Source organism: Chrysochloris asiatica, unplaced genomic scaffold (assembly GCF_000296735.1).
Source record: "Chrysochloris asiatica unplaced genomic scaffold, ChrAsi1.0 scaffold00440, whole genome shotgun sequence".
Classification (NCBI taxonomy): Eukaryota; Metazoa; Chordata; class Mammalia; order Afrosoricida; family Chrysochloridae; genus Chrysochloris; species Chrysochloris asiatica.
In genome coordinates, this window is record NW_006408958.1 from 36,855 (window position 1) to 57,213 (window position 20,359).

At 51.4% G+C, this 20,359-nt stretch overlaps 1 protein-coding gene across 3 annotated transcripts; it reads left to right on the plus strand.

Annotated features, from left to right (window-relative positions):
* Positions 1-391: 391 nt before the first annotated feature.
* On the plus strand, positions 392-20,203 carry TAOK2 (TAO kinase 2). 3 transcript variants are annotated; one of them, XM_006877021.1, is made up of 19 exons: positions 392-1,174; positions 4,128-4,294; positions 4,472-4,543; positions 4,636-4,737; positions 5,240-5,285; positions 5,414-5,510; positions 5,657-5,770; positions 5,875-5,966; positions 8,852-8,945; positions 9,053-9,134; positions 9,876-10,043; positions 10,184-10,447; positions 10,629-10,790; positions 13,297-13,662; positions 13,746-13,949; positions 14,216-14,455; positions 17,548-17,760; positions 18,736-18,918; positions 18,997-20,203. In XM_006877021.1, exons 2-19 carry the CDS (start codon positions 4,163-4,165, stop codon positions 19,516-19,518), a joined length of 3,153 nt encoding a protein of 1,050 aa, XP_006877083.1. In that variant the 5' UTR covers positions 392-1,174; positions 4,128-4,162; the 3' UTR covers positions 19,519-20,203. The 3 variants fall into 3 exon arrangements, with proteins under 3 accessions (XP_006877083.1, XP_006877081.1, XP_006877082.1); XM_006877019.1 differs by lacking the exons at positions 17,548-17,760; positions 18,736-18,918; positions 18,997-20,203 and having other exon boundaries at positions 14,216-16,337; XM_006877020.1 differs by lacking the exons at positions 392-1,174; positions 17,548-17,760; positions 18,736-18,918; positions 18,997-20,203 and adding an exon at positions 14,799-15,931 and having other exon boundaries at positions 4,163-4,294; positions 14,216-14,459.
* The last annotated feature ends 156 nt before the right edge of the window (positions 20,204-20,359 follow it).

Genomic DNA, 20,359 nt, shown 5'->3' on the forward strand with positions numbered 1-20,359 from the left:
CCTTTTCTGTGCCCAGCAGCAGCTTTCCCTTACCCCTCCCAACCTCTACCCTGAACGCAAGCGCAGATCGCAATTTCTCCTTCCTTTCCACCCGCTCCTGGTCAAAGCTTCCCCTAGCAACAAGCTTGAGCTCAGCGCTAAGGCGGAACGAGCGCATGCGCTACAGTTCTCTCCGCGACCAGTATCCAACCGTGCGCGGGGCTCCTCCCACTCCAAGACTATCCCTTCTCCCCTCCTCCAGGGTCCGCGTGGCGGGGCGCGCGCGCACTCAGGCTTGGTGGCAGCCCATCTCCCAGACCGCGGCAGCGAGGAGAAAGGGGCGGAGCCGTTTCACTCAGGGCTCCGCCCCTTTGGCCCGGCATCCCTACCGCGCCTGCGCGCTCCCGCCCGGTCTCCATCTTGGAATTGGGAGGAAGAGGGAGAGGGGAGATCGGGACGAGACCAGGGCTGTGTTGCGGAGAGGCTGTGACGGAAAAGAAGCGAGCGAGAGAGAGAGGGTGCGGGGACCTCCTGCAGCGTCTTAGTTACAATTTTGCCATTATCCTGGGAAGAGAGAAGGGAAAAGGGAGAAGACCGGGGCGGGAGTAAAGGCTGTCACCCTCAGATCCTGCCGTGAGAGGGGCCGAGCGGCCGGACGTCCTCGAGGTGGGCTCCCCTATCGGAGGCCGAAGATCCGGGTTTCAGGCTCTTGGGTCCCAAATTTTCGGGTTTGGCCCATCGCTTCTCTCATATCCGGCTCAGCCCCTCAGATTTCAGATATCCGGAACTCAGGTCCCAACCTCTCCAAACCTAGGGCTCTCTCTCATAGGATTTCAAATATCTGGGATTCAGGCCCCTCGGTGCACCCGTGTCCGGGTTCATTCTCCAGGTTTTCAAATACAGAATTCAGTCTCCCGCGCTCAAATATTCGGGGTTCAGACCCCCACAATCAGAAATCCGGGATTCGGCGACTGTCGCCCTCGAGGAGAAGGAGGACTGGACCGCGAGGTCAGATCAGGTTGTCACCCCCTCCCCTCCAGGGGAGGCTTCCCGGGCCCGCCCCTCAGGAAGGGCGAAAGCCGTGGAAGAGGTGGCAAGGGGAAGGGTCTCCTTGCCCCTCTCCCTGTTTGGCAGAGCCGCTGGAGGACCCCAGGAGGAGGCGGAGGCGCTGGGGCATCATAGTGACCCCTTCCAGGTGAGAAGCGGGGTGCAGGGGCGCGGGTCCCTGTGTCTAGCACTGAGAAGAAAGAGTGCTCCTTTCTGAAAAGCTGGGCCCGAGGGTGGGGAAGCCTGGCTGGGCCAGTGGTCAGCCTTGCCTTATGTTGCCAACCTCTCCCCTTCATTGTGTCTGGTTAATGGGGATCTTAGGTGACAGGGTCTCCTATGTCACGGAAGATCACACCCGAGGATACTTGAGTTAGTCGAATGGGTCTGCACCCATGTGCTGTGCTTCCCTGATCACTTTGCTTCTCACAGCCCCTTCTCCCTTTTCCTGGCTGTTCTGGGTGTTGGTTCCCATGCTTCTGATAATCCATGGTGGGTCAGGATATGCTTTTTAGCCCTGGTTCAGTTGGGTGCCTTGTCCTTGCAAAGAAATGTGTGTGTGTGTGTGTGTGTGTGTGTGTGCGCGCGCGTGTGCACACGCTGTGGAGGTATTGCTGTGGAGGTATTGTGTGTGTCAGGGCTGCCTGGCAATATTTGCCCCCAGCTTCAATTCCCTTCCACCTTTTTGTGACGGTGTGAATAATCTACCTCTCAAAGTGCTTTTACCCCCATTCTTGTAAGCCCCACCATTCACCCATTCACCCTGGTAGGGTGGGGTGGGGAGAGGAGGATGGTGCTTATTGACTGCTGTCTTCCCATTTTACAATTAAGAACATTGAAGCTCAGAGAGATTGCCCAGAGCCACACAAGTAGCAGAATTAGGATTTGAACCCAAGCCTTGGATCAAGTCTTGCCCCTGCTCGCTCTCTTTTCCTCTGAGCCTGGGCTCAGCAAATGTTCCAGAGGAAAACGGGTTGGAGTGAGGTTGAAGAATGGGGGTTGAGATGAACTTCCTTTCCAGGAGGACTATCCTCAGGATTTTCCTAATGGGAGACTCTGACTCCAGCTTTCTGCCTCATGGATTTTTCTCTGTATTGTGACCTTCATCTTTACCCTGATCCCAGGTTCCTGAAAAGATTCTTTTTACAAATGGTGGTCATAATGTGGTCTCTTAACAGTTAAAACCAAGCTGCTGGGGTATGATGACACCCCCCCCCAAGGGATTAAAATGGTGTTGTGATCCTGGAGATGGGGAATAAAAAATCCATATGTTTAGTGTCTGCTAAGTGTTCCTAAGTATGGATCCCATTAAAATCTTACAACAGCCCCACGTTGCAACTCATTTTCCAGAAGAGAAAACCAAGCAAGTATAAGGAACTTACTCAAAGCCCTGTTGCTGAACCTTGCTGCTGGGAGGTTCTGGCAGTGTAGTAGCTTAGAGACAGATGGACTTGGGTTTCCTCATCTACAGAATGAAGATAAAATTGTACATCTTAGAAGTTGAGATTTAGCACAGAGATTTGTAATCACTCAGTAAACGTCCAGATTTTTGGTACCCTTACATGTGGCTTGGGTTCCTGGATTGGCGTTTTGGGACTGGGTGCTAGGAAAGAAGTCAAGAAAGTTCTTTTAGTAAATTGTGAGCACCTGCCTTTATGTGTGGGTGTGTGGTGGGAGTGAGGGGTGCCTGCCTGCTGGTAGGAGAGGGGAGAATGGGGCCTGTTTATAACAGCCTGGGAAGTGCTGAGGGCAGTCTATCAATCTCCCAGGCTATTCTGAGTTTTCTGCGCCCTAGGGACCCACCAGAGTCCCTCCAGTTTCCAATTGGGCTGAGGAGACAGAATTAACAGCACAACAGGAAACAATGCATGAAAGAGTATAATTACGTGTGAAATTGTTAGGTGTTTTTAAGTAGCTAGCACTCAGCCCCAGGAGTCCAGCTCTACTGAAGTCTCCTTTGTGTCCTTGACCTGAGCCTAGGTTCCTGCAATTGCTTAGCTTTGGCCTAGAAGCCCCTCGGAAAGCCAGTCCCAAAGGAGCTTCCCGAGAGTTGTTTGCCTGGTGCTCTAAGGGCTCTTCCAAGGGCTGGAATGGTCAGGGAGGCTGTCTGCAGGCAGTGGGCTGAGAGTAATGAGCTTGCAAGCTGACAGGAGAGGAAAAGGTCCTGTTATCTGACCATGGAGACATCATCTTTCCTCTCTGTGCCTCAGTGACCTAATCTGTGAAATGGTGGTAATGACCCCTGCCCTACTTGTTTCATAGGGTTGATCTGAAAGCACAGTGATGGGAGGACCAGCCCTGGGCAAGTCACTGAAATCTTTCTGAGCTGGTTTCCTCATCTATAAAATGGGTGCAATACTTACCTTGCAGGGTTGTGTTGAGAGTTGAGTGATAGGTAATACTTGGAAGGTACTTACTGTATGTGCTCAATAAATGTTATTTGGGCTCTAAAAATGCCCTGCACCCGTGTTGTGCTTATGCAAATGGACTGGACAAGTAAGGCAACCCTAATCACAGGCCCCTAAAGCCAGGTTCTGTTTACAGCCTTGTCTTTCCCATTCTGGATCTCCTCACTGCCAGTGTCTTTACCCACTTTTGAGAGTGAGTCTTCGGTCTTCTCTGGGCTAATACCCACTTCTAACAATGGCCGGATTTCCACTGCCTCCGGCCTGGCCATTTCCTGTTCTCTTCCAGGGTGTGAGAGGTTGAAGGAGGAGGGGGCCTTGCACTTAGGGGAACAGGAAGGTGCCTGGAAATAGTTGGGGTATGAGACTTGTGAGATAGGACACTTGGGGCTGTGCTTGGAAAGCAGAGTCTTTCATTCTTGAGGGGAGAAGCCAGGGTTAGTAGGGAAATGAGGACTTGTTGAGGACTGAGGAGGATGCTTAGCTTCCCAGAGTCTTTCTAGCAGTTGTAGGGACTCCAGGGACCCGGCCCCCGTGCTCTGGTTGCCAGGGCAACTTCAGTTTTTGGAGCTTTGATGTTTCTAATCTCCCCCTGCCCTTCCTCAGCAGCGCCTCCCCCTCATCAGGGAACTAGAAGAGGAGAAGGCAGAAACCTGAGGGCCCCCTTCCCTCTCTAAGGGTCCCTTCTCTATTCACCAGGCCAGGCCCCACCCTAAGGGCCCCCGGGGGTCACCATGCCGGCCGGGGGCCGGGCTGGAAGTCTGAAGGACCCTGATGTTGCTGAGCTCTTCTTTAAGGATGACCCTGAAAAGCTCTTCTCTGACCTCCGGGAAATTGGCCATGGTAGCTTTGGAGCTGTGTACTTTGTGAGTTGAGGCTTGGGAGGGTGGGATAAGGGTGGAAAGTCTACTCCCCAGCAGCCCATCAGAGCAGCCCCATTACCCTACTCTATCACATCAGCCTCTCCTGGGCCAGCAAGTCCCTCTGATTCTCGTTGGGGGCCTTCTCGCTTGCTGATATGCTCTTCTGATATGCTGTCCTAGGCCCGGGATGTCCGAAGCAGTGAGGTGGTGGCCATCAAGAAGATGTCCTATAGTGGGAAGCAGTCAAACGAGGTAGGTCAAACTTATTAAGACCAGGTAGGGGTAGAAGACTCCAGTCTCAAGATGCAAGCTGGGTGACCCTCTCCTCCCTGGCTTCCCTCCAGAAATGGCAGGACATCATCAAGGAGGTGCGGTTCCTGCAGAAACTCCGGCATCCCAATACCATTCAGTACCGGGGCTGTTACCTGAGAGAACACACAGCTTGGGTAAGCTGGCCGCCTGACTTTGACTTGATCTTTACCCCTACTCTGGCCCATTTGTATCCTGGTCCCGCCTCCTGTTCAGGCTGCAGTTGGGGGAACTTGGAAGGGGAAGTCTTGTTCTGACCTCTCTGGTCCTTACACAGATCAATGAGCAGCAGTGTCAGGCCAGGAGAAGCTGGCTAGGAGATTCACAGGGACTTCTAGCAACCAGAGAAGGGAGAAGGGCATATGTGCTGGGAGAGGTAGAAAATGAAGAGAGCTTTGTAAAGATTCTCCTGGCAGTGATGGTGAATGTCGTGGGCTCTTTCTAGGAGACCCTCTGGCTCCAAGAACTCCATCATCCCCTTGTTTTCTCCAGTGGCCCTTCCTCCCTGTTATTACCCTGGGGGCTGTGCCTGTGAATGGAGGATAGGCAAGGAAGCTCTCTGGTTTGGGTTTCTGCCCATGGGAGCTTGGCCAGGGGTGGCCAGGATCTGCTGACCTCTGACCCTTGACCCTTCCTCAGCTGGTGATGGAGTATTGCTTGGGCTCCGCTTCTGACCTTCTAGAAGGTAAGTGACTGGCTAAGAAATGGGAGAATAGAAAGGAATGGTAAAGCTACAGGGGATAGTTACGGGGAGGAGCTTGCTCTGGCCAACTATTTGGCTCCCTTAGATGATGTTTTTATCTCACTCTCCAGTGCACAAGAAGCCCCTTCAGGAGGTGGAAATTGCAGCCGTGACCCATGGAGCCCTTCAAGGCCTAGCTTACCTGCACTCCCACAACATGATCCATAGGTATAGACAGTACTGACTATGGCAGGCAGGGGGTGCTCTTTATACTCCACACTCAACTGGGCTTCAGACTTTGTTCTGGGAAACTGCTAAAGCCCCTGTCCACCTTCCTGAAATGCATTTCTCATCCTGCACTTTGCCTCTGGCAGGGATGTGAAGGCTGGAAACATCCTCCTATCAGAGCCAGGCCTGGTGAAGCTGGGGGACTTTGGATCTGCATCCATCATGGCACCTGCCAACTCCTTCGTGGGCACCCCATACTGGTGAGTGGGAGTGTGTAGAGAAGAGAGCTCCCAGAATGTTGGGAGCAGGGAGTTGCCAGGGTCAGGGTGGGTGATGAGTCTCTTATTCGTGGCCATTCTTCCAGGATGGCTCCAGAGGTGATACTGGCCATGGATGAGGGGCAGTACGATGGCAAGGTGGATGTCTGGTCCTTGGGGATAACCTGCATTGAGCTGGGTAAGGACGTGCTCTTTTCTGCTCCCTCATCCACTTTTCTCCCTAGACCTTTCCCTTTCTCTTTCTGTGCCTGTGCCAGCCCATCCTCCTTTCCAGCTTTCAAGTTCCCATTTAGTTTATCTTTGAGCTCCTACAGCCAGCCATCAAGTCCTGCTGGCTTTTAGACTCGTCTCTTCCTGTCCGCTATCCTAGTTCTAAATCTGCTAAATTCTGGGGGTACAGTAGTGAATGAGGTAGTCGCATAGGCTCTGGCCTCATAGATCTTACATTTGATTTGGAGAAACAGTTGTGTTTTCTCTCGTTGTGATGACTGCTGGCTAGAGAAGTTATTTGTTGATAAGTACCGTGGAATAGGTTCCGATTCATAGTGACCCTGCACAGGGTTTCCGAGGCTATAAATCTTTACGGGAGCAGAACGCCTCATCTTTAATCCTGCGGAACCACTGGTAGTTTTGAACTGCTAACCTTACGGTTGGCAGCCTGACTCGTAACCACTACGCTACCAGAGTTATAGGAGCCATAAAAACAGCAAGAGGGTAGACCTAGTTTAGGGGCCAAGGAAGACAACACTGTAGCAAAGATGTTTAAATACACCTAGAAGACAAATAGCCATTTGAAGAATGTCTGGGAGAGCATTCTGGATATAGAGGACAAGTGTGGTTGCTTAGAAGATAGCATGTAATGCGAAGAGCAGTGAGTGATCAGGCCAGAGAGTCAAGCTACAGTGGGTTCATGAAACCTTGCATCCATGCCTAGCTTCTTGTCTCTGTCCTCTTAAACAGTTGAAACAGCTATTTAATGAGCTAACACTTATAAGCCCCCAACAGTATCAGGCACAAAATAGTTGCTGTTAACTCACTGCCATTGAGTTGACTCATAGTGGCCCTATGTTGTTGTTGTTAAGTGTCATCAAGTTGGTTCCAACTCACAGCAACCCTGTATAGTGTTTCTGTGGAGTGGCTGGTGAGCTTGAACCACCAACCTTGTGGTCCATACCAACTATGCAATCCAGCGTATTAACCAACAGCACCACAGTGGCCTTATAGGACAGAATTGCTCACTAGGGTTTTCAAGAATGTAGATTTTTTACAGGAGCATCTTGCTCCTGAGGAGTGGCTGATGAATTCGAACTGCTGACCGTGCAGTTAGTAGCCCAACACATAACCCACTATACCACCAAGGCTCCTTTTATAGTTGTTATTAGTTACTCTTGTATAACCTTCCCTATTGCCGATCTTTTTCCTTCTAGTCTCTTCTATACTGATGCCAGAGAGATACTGTCCTACTCAGAGCCACAGTGGCTCCTCACTGAGCCATCCCGATCCTTCTTATAATAGATTAAAGGCTCTGTTTTCTGGGGATTGGCTTTCTCCTTCACAAGCTACATCCTTTATTTGTGCTATGAACTTCTCTGCTTCACCTCTACCTGAGGTGAAAGATTTGCACATGGTCTTTCCATCCATGTCTCCATGTCCACATTCGTCATTTAGGGCAGGACTAGATAGCTGATGGAAGTATGTGAGAGAGGTCAAGTATTTTTAAAGTTTAGATCTGTCTGTTTTAGTCCCAGTTTTAGGGAGAAATCTGGGTGCAGGGAAATACTTCTCTATAGAAAAAGAAGCAAACGTGGTTATAAATGGCATCTGATACTCTGGGGTATACTGAGGGATGGAGGAGACTTGGTCAAACTGGGGATTGCTAGTCCCATGTAAAGAGGGATCCTGGTGTGGCGCTGTGGATTAATGCACTGAACTGCAGTGTTGGTTTGAACTGCAAGGTCAGTGGCTCAAGCTCACCAACTGCTCCTCGGAAACCCTATACAGGGTCGCTATGGGTCAGAACCGACTTGACAGTGCTTAGCAAGAACAACAATATTGCTTAATTTCAGATCATCATTATATAAGAATATAGACTCCAGATTATCACATCTATTTTTATTGTAAGATAAACTGGAAATTTAGATTGTTTTAATTATTATTGTTGGCAACTAACTTTTAAGAAGTCACTGTTTAGGCCAGAAATATAAATAAAATGTGTGTCTAAGCCACAAGCCACTTCTGGCATGCAACTTTTGAGCAAAAGCCGAGCTCTAATATCCTCTTTTCAAAAAGACCTTTCTTGCATTTCCTGCAAATTTACTAATCTAAGGCCAATCTTCTATCTTAAGTGTCAAAGCCATTTTTAACTGTCTTCTTCTTGTGCCGATTAACACTTTAAACTTTATGTTATTCATTTAGTCTTATTTAATCTTCTGCCTTAGACTGGAAGTTCCTTGAAGACAGGAGCTGTCTCTTGTTTTTCTTTATCTTCCCTGTAATAATTTAGCAGTATTTGGTATCTCTTAAATACCAATTAGTATTTAATAAGAACCAAATGAGATCAAATTTTAAATATTAATTGGGGTTTTGATGTGCTTGCTGTCTGATAAGCACTAGACTGCTAACTGCAAGATCAGCTGATCAGACGCACCAGCCACTCTTTGAAAACCCTATACAGTGTCACTTGAGTCAGACCAACTCAAAGGCACTTAACAACAGCAAATACTAATCGGATCTCTTAACTGAATATGCTTCCTTCTGTCTTCTTTGTGGGGTTCCTGAAAAGTCATGCTTTCTTTAAAACAGCACTTTACAGTTTACGTAGTACTTTTACATATGTTATTTTCTTTGATCTTTATTCAAACCCTCGTGTGCAGTGGTCAGGATAGATGTATTTTACAGAGGAAAGAGTGAATTGAGACCCTATACAATTATGGGCATTGGTCAAGGTTATACAGCAACGAAGGAAGGGAGATTGGGTTTGAACTCATGTCTTCTGAATCCTGTTCTAGTCTCCTCTGTCCACCTGCCATCTCTTACCTTTTCACACTTGACTTTTCTCTGTAGCGGAACGGAAACCACCGCTGTTCAACATGAATGCAATGAGTGCCTTATACCACATTGCACAGAACGAGTCCCCCGTGCTCCAGTCAGGACACTGGTGAGACTGGGATTTCTGGGCCAGGGCTTCAAGCATGTGAGTAAGCCATGAGATAAGGTACCCTGCCTCATGCTCCTTCTTCTTCCCCAAACCTGTGATGATTTCAGGTCTGAGTACTTCCGGAATTTTGTTGACTCTTGTCTTCAGAAAATCCCTCAAGACAGGCCAACCTCAGAGGTTCTTCTGAAGGTGAGGGTTCACAGTTCTCATGTTCTCCTAGAGCTGATTCCAGCCTCAAGAAGCCCTCCATGAAACTGCTGTTGGTGCTGTTTCGTGCTGTAGAGTCAGTTCTGACTAATGGTGATCAGTCTCCGTGTGTGTGGAGAACTGCTGTATAGGGTTTGGCAGGCCTCTGTTCTGAGGTTCCTCTGGGTGGGTCAACTTTGTAGCTTGTAGCTGATCACTTAACTATTTATGCTACCCAGGGACTCCATTCAGTGAAATTAGTATTTCTCGATTCTTCCTCCACCAAGAAATCCCACCTGCATCCTAGAGTTCTGGTACACCACAGGAAGTAAGCACTGGACTGTTAACTGATTGCTAACTGCAAGGGCGGCAGTTCAAACCCACTGTAGCTACTCCTCGGAAACCTTATATAAGGTTGCTATGCGTCAGAACCAATTCTACAGCATTTAACAACCACCACCACCATCCCCTGTGCCCAGTTGACTCTGCTTTATTAGATTTGGTCTACCAGACTGCCATAATTTTTGAAGTAATTGTCTTGCTACCTTTTGTAGAGACTGGGCAGTACAAAAAGTTTCTGTGGGAGGAAGTATTGGGACAAGGCCATTATCAACCCGTAGTTGGCATGGGCCCCAGGGAAATGCCTTTGGCCCTGGATAATGCTGAGGTCCATGGCTATGGGCGGGGATGGAGGGGTGCTGCTTGGCAGCAGACTTCAGTATTCTCTTCTGGTCCCTACCCCAGCACCGCTTTGTGCTTCGGGAACGGCCACCCACAGTCATCATGGACCTAATCCAGAGGACCAAGGATGCTGTTCGGGAGCTGGACAACCTACAGTACCGCAAGATGAAGAAGATATTGTTCCAAGAAGCACCCAATGGTCCTGGCGCTGAGGCCCCAGAGGAGGAGGAGGTGACCCATCTTGCCCCATCACTCATATAACCCCATGCTGTGTCACTTGCCCCTCATAGACCCTCTATCTTTTTGTGCTGTCTCCATGCACCACTCCCGTCCTGCCCTACCCTGCCCAACAGCCTGCACCCTGTCTACAGGAGGCAGAGCCCTACATGCACCGGGCTGGCACACTGACCAGTCTTGAGAGTAGCCATTCAGTGCCCAGCATGTCGATCAGCGCCTCCAGCCAGAGCAGCTCTGTCAACAGTCTAGCAGATGCCTCAGACAATGAAGAGGAGGAGGAGGAGGAAGAAGAGGAAGAAGAAGAGGAGGAGGAAGGCCCTGAAGCCCGGGAAATGGCCATGATGCAAGAGGGAGAGCACACAGTCACCTCCCATAGCTCTATCATCCACCGGCTGCCGGTATGCAGCTCCCCCTGAGTGAGCCTATCAGAGGCAAGTAGCCAAGCCCAAGCTTTCCCTTCAGGGATCCCTCCTTAAGCTTTTCCACTCCTTCCCTGAGTCTGACTGGGTTTCCTCAAGCAGCTCCCTTTAGGCCAAGTCTCTGCGCCTTGGGTATCCCTTCCACCTTCCCTTCCTCTAGGGCTCTGACAACCTGTATGATGACCCCTACCAGCCAGAGATGACTCCAGGCCCTCTCCAGCCACCCACAGCCCCAGCTCCTACCTCTACCACCTCTTCTGCCCGCCGCCGGGCCTACTGCCGCAACCGGGACCACTTTGCCACCATTCGTACAGCCTCCCTGGTAAGTGTAGCCATCCCCAGTGTCCATTTTTCAACATCAGGATGCCCTAGACTGTCCTTCCTAAGTCCAGAAATCATTTCTACCTGTCGGCACCAGATTGAGTTCTAGTGCTACCATCACTTTCTGTTGTTGGCTCTTGCCTTCTTCTCACCTTGTACTTCCTCCTTCCCCTCCCCCACAGTCTGTGTGACCCAGTGTAAATTAACATGTCCTGGGTGCCTTTCCAGGCTCCTCTGGCCAGTTGGGTGCTTCACATCCTTATATACAGACACATGTCAGCTTTCACTGCAGCACTCTTCAATGACGTTATAACAGATCTGCTGGATTCTCTGCCTTAGAGGGCAGGGGTGGTTTTCAGGTATTTGCCTCACCCATATGATTGGCTCAGACCCACAGACATGATTGTATCCAGTCTTCAGGTGGTCAGGCAGGGGAGGGGATCCTTCCCATTTGAGCGATGAGGCAACTGTGGCTCTGAGAACTGCTGTCAGGTACCTTCAGTGGTTTTCAAACTCTAAGCAGGACTGTAGATCTTCTCTAAAATCAAGCTATGACAGTCTTCTCAGTTTACAGAAAGTAAAGGTTGGAATTTTCATAAAGTGTAGTTATTTCATTCCTATTTTTACATCAATGTGTGGATCACAGTCCTGCTTAACTGATGCATTTGTGTGCCAGTTATCTTCTTAGAGGCCACTAGTTGACTCTCTGGTTTGGTGTCATCAAGTCACTTCTGACTCCTAGCGATCTCATATACAACAGAGCAAGACAGCCCAGTCCTGCACCAACCTCTTCCTCCTTGCTATGTGCGAGACCATTGTTGCAGCTGCCATCAATCTATCTTGAGGGTCATCGTCTTTTTTTCTGACCTTGTACTTTACCAAGGAGTCCTAGTATGGCGCTGTATGATAAACACTGGACCACAAGGTCAGTGTGAGCTGCAAAGTTGGCAGTTCAAACCCACCAGCCACTCCCCAGAAACCATATACAGGCTTGTTATGAGTCAGAACTGATTATTAAGCATGATGTCCTCCTCCAGGGACTGGTCCCTCCTGATAATATGTCCAAAGTGTGTAAGACAAAGGCTCATCATCCTTGCGTCTAAGGAGCATTCTGGCTATACTTCTTCCAGCACAGGTTTGTTCGTTCTTCTGGAACTCCTTAGTATATTTAATAGTCTTTGCCAACACCATCATTCAAAGGCACCAGTTTTTCTGTCTATCTGATTCATTGTCCAGCATTCACGTGCATATGAGGCAATTTGAAATACCATGACTCTGGTCAGATATACCAAGAGACGTCTTTGCTTTTTAGTACTTCAAAGTATCTTGCCCAATGCGATAATATGTTGTTTAATTTCTTGAATACTGCTTCCATGAACTTTAACTGTGTATCCAAGTAAAGTGAAATCCTTGACAATGTCCATCTTTTCTGTCTATCATGATGTTGCTATTGGTCTAGTGAGGACTTTGGTTTTCTTTATGTTGAGGTGTAGTCCACACTGGGGCATATAGTCTTTGATCTTCCTCAGTGTTTCACGTTCTCTGCATTGTCAGCAAGCAAGGTTGTGTCATCTGCATATTACATATACTTGTGGCTAGTGGTTCTACCAGAACAGTTTTTCAAGCCCTGCAATGCTTGTCACTTTGTGATACTTTCCAGAGAGGGCTTGTGACCGCCTGAGATTTAAGACTAGACTAGTTGGGCCCACTGACAACTGGATGAACCTTGGAGGACATCCAGACCCAGTGTTCTTGCTACTCCAGCAGCTTGGGACCCAGATCCCAGCTCAGCACCTAATCAGTGTTTAATGGACCCTTGATGATCATGCTGGTGCTGCAGTGGGTTAAGCATTGAGCTGCAAACAGACCAATGGTTCAAGCCCACCAGCCACTCCATGGGCAATATTGAGACATCTGTTTTTATGAAGATTTTCAGCCTTGGAAACTATGGAGCATTTCTCTGTCCCATAGGGTCACTGAGTCAGAATTGACTCAGTGTCACTGTGTTGTTTGGATTGAATTGCTGAAAGGGAAGGATGCCAATACTTACTGGATCAGAGAGTGTTCCAAACACATTTACATATGTACCAAACTCACTAACTTCCGTAGCCTTCTGCAGAGATAATTTGTTTTCGTAGATGAGGGAATTGAAGTCACGTGGTAAGTAAGTAACAGAGCTGGGGTTTTGAGTTTAGGTCAGTCTGATGTTTCTTTTCTTTTGACCTAATCTGAATTGTGCCTACTTTTGTGCTGGGCCCATTGCTCAGCATCCACTATCATTTCATTACACTGACCTGCGAAGTAGACATTGTCCATTGAGGAAATAGGTTCGGTGAAGTGTTTTATTTGGGGTCACACAGTAAGGAAAGTATCAAATAACATTAAAATTCTACTCTGCCTGAGTCCAAAACATACACTCTTCCCCTTAGAGCACGAAGACAATCTGGGTTAATAAGATGGGATCCAGGGCTGATCCAGGATGATCTCTCATCCTCTCCACACCCCAGGTAAGCCGTCAGATCCAGGAGCATGAGCAGGATTCAGCTCTTCGTGAGCAACTGAGTGGCTACAAGCGAATGCGACGTCAGCACCAGAAGCAGCTGTTGGCCCTGGAGTCACGGCTGAGGGGTGAGCGGGAGGAGCACAGTGCCAGGCTGCAGCGGGAGCTCGAGGCACAGCGGGCTGGCTTTGGGGCTGAGGCAGAAAAGTTGGCACGACGGCACCAGGCCATTGGTGAGAAGGAGGCACGGGCTGCCCAGACTGAGGAGCGGAAGTTCCAGCAGCACATTCTTGGGCAACAAAAGAAGGAGCTGGCTGCCCTGCTGGAGGCACAGAAGCGCACCTACAAACTTCGGAAGGAGCAGCTGAAGGAGGTAGGACAGGGCTGCAGTTGTGCATGGGGCTGGTGGTGGGGGAAGCAGGCCCTGACCTCCCTGCTCCCCACGTCCTGGCCCAGGAACTCCAGGAGAACCCCAGTACACCCAAGCGGGAGAAAGCTGAGTGGCTTCTGCGGCAGAAGGAGCAGCTCCAGCAGTGCCAGGCAGAGGAGGAGGCAGGGTTGCTACGGCGGCAGCGCCAATACTTTGAGCTACAGTGTCGCCAGTACAAGCGCAAGATGCTGCTGGCTCGTCACAGCTTGGACCAGGACCTGCTTCGGGAGGTAGACCACCCACCCTCACTCTCCTCTTGCTCTGGTCACAGATTCCATGTATCTGCCTTTGTTTCCCCTTTGATTTTCTTTCCTCTCTGTCCTCATTTGTATTTTGATTCCGTTTCTCTTCAGCACTCTAGCCCATCTGCACCAGACCCTGCTAGAGTTTCTTTAGAACTCTTTTCCCATGCCAACCAGCTTACACCCTCATCTCCTCTTCCACCTTTCCCCATCCCGAGCTGACTGGGCCCTGGACTCCCTCCCTTTTGCTTTAGGACTTGAACAAGAAACAGACCCAGAAGGACTTGGAGTGTGCACTGCTGCTGCGGCAGCACGAGGCCACGAGGGAGCTGGAGCTGCGGCAGCTCCAGGCCGTGCAGCGTACACGGGCTGAGCTCACCCGTCTGCAGCACCAGACCGAGCTGGGTAACCAGCTGGAGTACAACAAGCGGCGTGAGCAGGAGTTGCGGCAGAAGCATGCGGCCCAGGTTCGCCAGCAGCCCAAGAGCCTCAAAGTACGTGCAGGCCGGCGTCCCCCAGGCCTCCCGCTCCTCATTCCTGGGGCTCTGGGACCACCCAGCACAGGCACCCCTAGAGAAGAGCAGCCCTGTTCATCTGGCCAGGAGGCAGTCCTAGACCAAAGAATGCTGGGAAAGGACGAGGCAGCAGTTCCAGAGAGAAGGATTCTGGGAAAGGAAGGGGCCACCTTGGAGCCAGAGGAGCGAAGGATTGTGGGAGAAGAATCAGGAAGCCCTAGTCCCAGTTCACAGGAACATAGAAGTCTAGCTGATGAGGAAGTTTGGGATCTACCCAAGGAGGAGGTAGAGCAGCTTAGAGTCCCTTCCCTGACATCCCAAGAAAGGAGCATCGTGGGCCAGGAGGAGGCTGGGGCATGGGAGCTGTGGGGGAAGGAGGATGGGAGCCTTCTGGAGGAGGAGTTTGAACTAGGCTGGGTTCAGGCCCCAGCTCTGACCCCAGTCCCTGAGGAGGAGGAAGAAGAGGAGGAGGGGGCTCCAATTGGAACCCCCAGGGATCCTGGGGATGGCTGTCCCTCCCCAGACATTCCCCCCGAACCACCTCCAACATATCTGAGGCCCAGCCCTGCCAGCCAGCTCCCTGGCCTTCTGTCCCATGGCCTCCTGGCTGGCCTCTCCTTTGCAGTGGGTTCCTCCTCAGGCCTTTTGCCTCTATTGCTGCTGCTGCTCCCGCTGCTGGCAGCCCAGGGCGGGGGTGGTCTGCAGGCAGCACTTCTGGCCCTTGAGGTGGGACTGGTGGGCCTGGGGGCCTCCTACCTTCTGCTTTGTACAGCTCTGCACCTGCCTCCCAGTCTGTTCCTAATTCTGGCTCAGGGTATTGCACTGGGAGCTGTCCTGGGCCTGAGTTGGCGTCGGGGCCTTATGGGTGTGCCTCTGGGCCTTGGGGCTGCCTGGCTTCTAGCTTGGCCCAGCCTGGCTCTGCCACTGGTGGCAGTGGCAGCTGGGGGCAAGTGGGTGAGGCAGCAGGGTCCCCGGATACGCCGGGGCATCTCTCGACTCTGGTTGCGGGCTCTGTTACGTCTGTCGCCCATGGCCTTCCGGGCCCTGCAAGGTTGTGGGGCTGTGGGGGACCGGGGCCTGTTTGCACTCTACCCTAAGACCAATAAGAATGGCTTCCGTAGCCGTCTCCCTGTCCCTGGGCCCCGACGGGGTAGTCCCCGAACCGCCCAGCACCCACTGGCCCTCTTGGCAAAAGTTTGGAGCCTGTGCAAGGGCTGGAACTGGCACCTGGCACGGGCCAGCCAGGGATTAGCCTCCCACTTACCTCCCTGGGCGATCCATACACTGGCCAACTGGGGCCTGCTTCGGGGTGAACGGCCCAGCCGCATCCCCCGACTGCTGCCAAGAAGCCAGCGCCATCGGGGGCCCCCTGTCTCCCGCCAACTACCACCAGGGACTCTAGCTGGGCGGAGGTCCCGAACCCGCCCATCCCGGTCCCTTCCTCCCTGGAGGTGACCAACTCCAGCCTTTCCTCAGCCCAAAACTAGAGCATTGAGCACTTTATCTCTCACTACTCAGTGAAGTTTCCCTAGAACCAGGTCCTCCTCCCTTCAGTGTTCTTCACCAGCCATTGGACCTCTAGCCAGGTTGCCCCTCTACCGTGGAGTCAGGGAGTTCCACTCTGTCCTGACGCTGCTCCTACCCTAAGTTATTGCTGTCCTCCCGCTGTGTGTGTGTCTCATCCTCACCCTCCTCACCACTGGCCCGGGGCCTCAGGGTGGTGGGTGGGAAGAGTCACAGCGTGTTTTCTCCTCTTTGATTTTGTTTTTCTGTCTCCCTTCCAACCTGTCCCCTTCCCCCCACCAAAAACAAAGAAAAAGACAAACACAAATAAAATATCTGAGCGGAACTGTACCTTTGGCCCAGGCTGCCTCTGTCTGCTTTGTCCTGCCGCCTAGCCTCCCCGGTGTGCCCCCAGTCTGGACCCTTGACCACCCCCCATTCCATGACCTCTTCACTGCCATCTACGTTATCTTAACCCCTCTCACTCCTCAGCCTCATCCTCTCTGCCTGTGTGGTTTCATGGTACCACAACCACCCCCAGCTCTGGGTTCTGGGCTCCTGGTGAGCATCCACAGAACTTCTTGGCCCCACAGCTCCCCGGTGTATAGGTTCCTTCCAGAGAGTCCTTCGGATCTGGGTCCTTTGTCCTTTCAGCCCCTGCCTTCCCTCCCACCCCACTCCCTGCATGGTTGTCTGGGAGTAGAATTTCTCTACTGGTATCGAGTAGTACCAGAGGGTTGGGGGATGAGATTGTAAACCCTCCACATTGTGTGTGGTGGGGTAAGCTTGGAAAGCCAGGCAGAGTGTTTGGGGGCAGTGGAGATGGGATTGGTTGGGGGCTTGGACTGGGAGCTCAGTGTGTAAAGCTGGAATATGGATCTGATCAGGAGGGTGGCAGCTGCTGGCCCCTTGAATTTGTCAGGCCCTTTCTGGCCACTTCCTTCCGTTACTTGGCCCAAGGTGGGGCAAACCCCTTCTTCTCCATCTCTTAGCTCAGTGCTTCCCCTCCTTCCCTTCCTTTCTCCCTGAGGTGCCAAACCTGGGACTTCTCTGTCTTGTCTTAGTTGTGTTGCTTTCTTCATGGGTGTTTTATGTGACTTGGTTTTCTGACTCTTGTGCACATTCTTGTATTTGCTCACGTGTTTCTATCTCTAGGTCTTACTTTCTCCCTCTTTGCATGGTCAAAGCTTCTTGTCTATTCAGGATTCCATACAGATTCCTGCTTCCTTCTCTGTGAACATGCTCTATGATGCTCTTTCTTGTGGGGTTTCCACCCAGCTCTGTGAACATGTACTTGAAACCTGTCTTGTTTTCTCTGCATCTCTTGTCCAAGAGCCTTCCTGATCTCTCAACACAATCCCATCTCTCCGTGTCTGTCTGTATACAGCTCCCCCCGCCCCCTCTGTCTAACATGTTTTCTGTTTCTCTCCCGCTCCCTGTCTCTGCTTCTGTCTCCTCTCCTCCTCTCTTTCTTCTCCCCCTCTCTCCTGGTTGTTTCTCCTCCTCTTCCTTTTCCTCTTCCTCCCCCCCCTCCGCCCCCATCTCCCTTCAATCCATCCACTGCATAGTCTAAGGAGCTGCAGATCAAGAAGCAGTTCCAGGAGACGTGCAAGATCCAGACTCGGCAGTACAAGGCTCTGCGGGCGCACTTGCTGGAGACCACGCCCAAAGCTCAGCACAAGAGCCTCCTTAAACGGCTCAAGGAAGAGCAGACCCGCAAGCTGGCAATCCTGGCTGAGCAGTACGACCAGTCCATCTCAGAGATGCTCAGCTCGCAGGCGGTGAGGCCTGGGGTCCAGAGTGGAGCGCAGTGCATGTGGAGGGTGTAGACAGATGGGATCTTTTGTGCTTTCAAGTATTTATTTTACTGTTGGCGATCTCTATAGTGGTCTTAACCATTTCACCTAGTGTATCGTTAGGGGACTGGCAAAGCCAGCCTGCCCACTCTACCGAGAACCACTAAAGTGGCTGTAATTTGTTTACTGGCCCAGAGTTAGTTTAATGTTACAAGGAGCAGGTCAAAATAATTGTGGTCTTTGAGTCCATTTACCCAAAACTGGTGGATTTTGAAGGTTGCTGTTCTAAAATTAATCACACAAAGCACTGGGACTGAGCAATTGTAACAGAAGGGGCCCCCCATTCCTTCCATTCTCTCTCACCCAAACCCTCCTTCTCAAAAGTAATGATTGTTACTAATGACTAGATTTTTTCCTATGCATGTTTGGGAAATGATATATAAAACATTTAATCAGAAATTGAATCATACTTTACATTATTGTTCCTTACTTCCCTTTTAAGGAGCTCTGGTAGTGTAGTGGTTACGAATCGGGCTGCTAACCTCAAAGTTGGCAGTTCGAAACTACCAGCCATTCCATGGGAAAAAGATGAGGCTTTGTGCTCCCATAAAGACCTCGGAAACCCTGTACAGGGTCACTATGAGTCGGAACCGACTCCACGGCACATAACAACTTTTTGCACATATTTCCTTTTATTTTTTTAATTACATTTATGTAATCACTCTTCTTGGTGGACATGTAGGCTGTGTCCATTATTTTGCTTTACAACGTTTCAAGCACATGTGCATGTGTACCTGGGACCTAAATTCCAAAGTGTAATTGCTGTGTCACAGGTGTGACCATCTTTAATTTTGGTAGATGTTGAGATTGGCCATTACTTGAAACCTTAGGGCCCAAACTTGTCTGGGGCAGGGAGAATTCTGGGAGTAAGAACAAGATCTCTAAACTGTTTTTCTCTAGCTGCGACTGGATGAGACACAGGAAGCAGAGTTCCAGGCCCTTCGGCAGCAGCTTCAACAGGAGCTGGAGCTGCTCAATGCTTACCAGAGTAAGATCAAGATCCGCACGGAGAGCCAACACGAAAGGGAGCTGCGGGAGCTAGAGCAGAGAGTCGCTCTGAGGCGGGCACTGCTGGAGCAGAGGGTAAGGGGGCTCGGTCTCCAGAAGTGGGGAGGGGAAGCTCCCTACCCTGGACTCTAACTTCTGTTCTGGGTGCCCCAGGTGGAAGAGGAACTGCTGGCCCTACAGACAGGGCGCTCCGAGCGAATCCGGAGTTTGCTTGAGCGGCAGGCCCGTGAGATTGAGGCCTTCGATGCTGAGAGCATGAGGCTGGGTTTCTCCAGCATGGCTCTTGGGGGCATCCCAGCCGAGGCTGCTGCCCAGGGCTATCCTGCTCCACCCCCTGCCCCAGCTTGGCCTTCCCGTCCTGTTCCCCGCTCAGGCGCACATTGGAGCCATGGCCCTCCTCCACCAGGCATGCCACCCCCAGCCTGGCGTCAGCCCTCTCTGCTTGCTCCCCCAGGTCCCCCAAACTGGATGGGGCCCCCAGCTCAGAGTGGGACACCCCGTGGTGGAGCCCTCCTGCTGCTAAGAAACAGCCCCCAGCCCCTGCGGCGGGCAGCCTCCGGGGGCAGTGGCGGTGAGAACATGGGCCCGCCTGCTGCCGCAGTGCCAGGGCCTCTGAGCCGCAGCACCAGTATTGCTTCCCACATCCTCAATGGCTCCTCCCACTTCTATTCCTGAGGTGCAGTGCCAATGAGCAGATGAGCTAGACTGGGGTGGGTGGAGCCTAATCCTAGAGGGCAGTAAGCTTGAGGCCCACCCAAGGGTGTGGGGGACAGGATGTCAGCTCCAGTTCCCTTCAAACCTCATCTCATGAGCTTCTTGGGGCTGGTCAGTGGCCCAGGGCCAGCTTGGGCATAAGTGCCTCAAGGCTGACCAGGAGCCCTGCCTCCCCACCATGGTGCCAGGGTCTCCCTCCATCACAGCCTAGAGAAAGGAGGGAGATGTGTGTGTCAAATATTCATCTAGTCCCCAGGGGGAGGGGAAGGGTGGGTCTAGATATATTCTGAAAACCATATTATTCCCTGCAATGGGGCTGTGCACTAGGCATGCCAGGGCCCCCAGACCTGGGGCCTCGGGGAGAACAGGAGGAGGAGGCCTTCCTAGGAAAGAAGCATCAGGATGGGGTCTTGGGAGTCGAGATGCCTGGGTCTCTCCACTCCCCCGTTGCTGTCTGAAGTCCTGTGCCGTCTTGTCCTTTTTTTTTTTTAATTGGGATCTGGGCTAGGGCAGGGGAACAAGGGAAGGACCTTGGAACGGGCTGCTCTCAGGCATGGGAGGCAGCCACGGGAGTCCCTCTCAGCTTATGGGGCTGGCACAGAACCCCAGTGCAAGCTTTTAATAAATGGTTGGTTATTCTAACAGATCCAGGACTCACCCTTTCTGTGTAAGATGGGTATTATATTAAGGACTGTTTCAGCTGCTAGTGGTAGTCTGTATGTACTTGTCAGACTGTGTAACAAAAGAGGTCAGTGAAATTGATGACTTCAGGCATGACCGAATCCAAGACCTCAAAGTACAT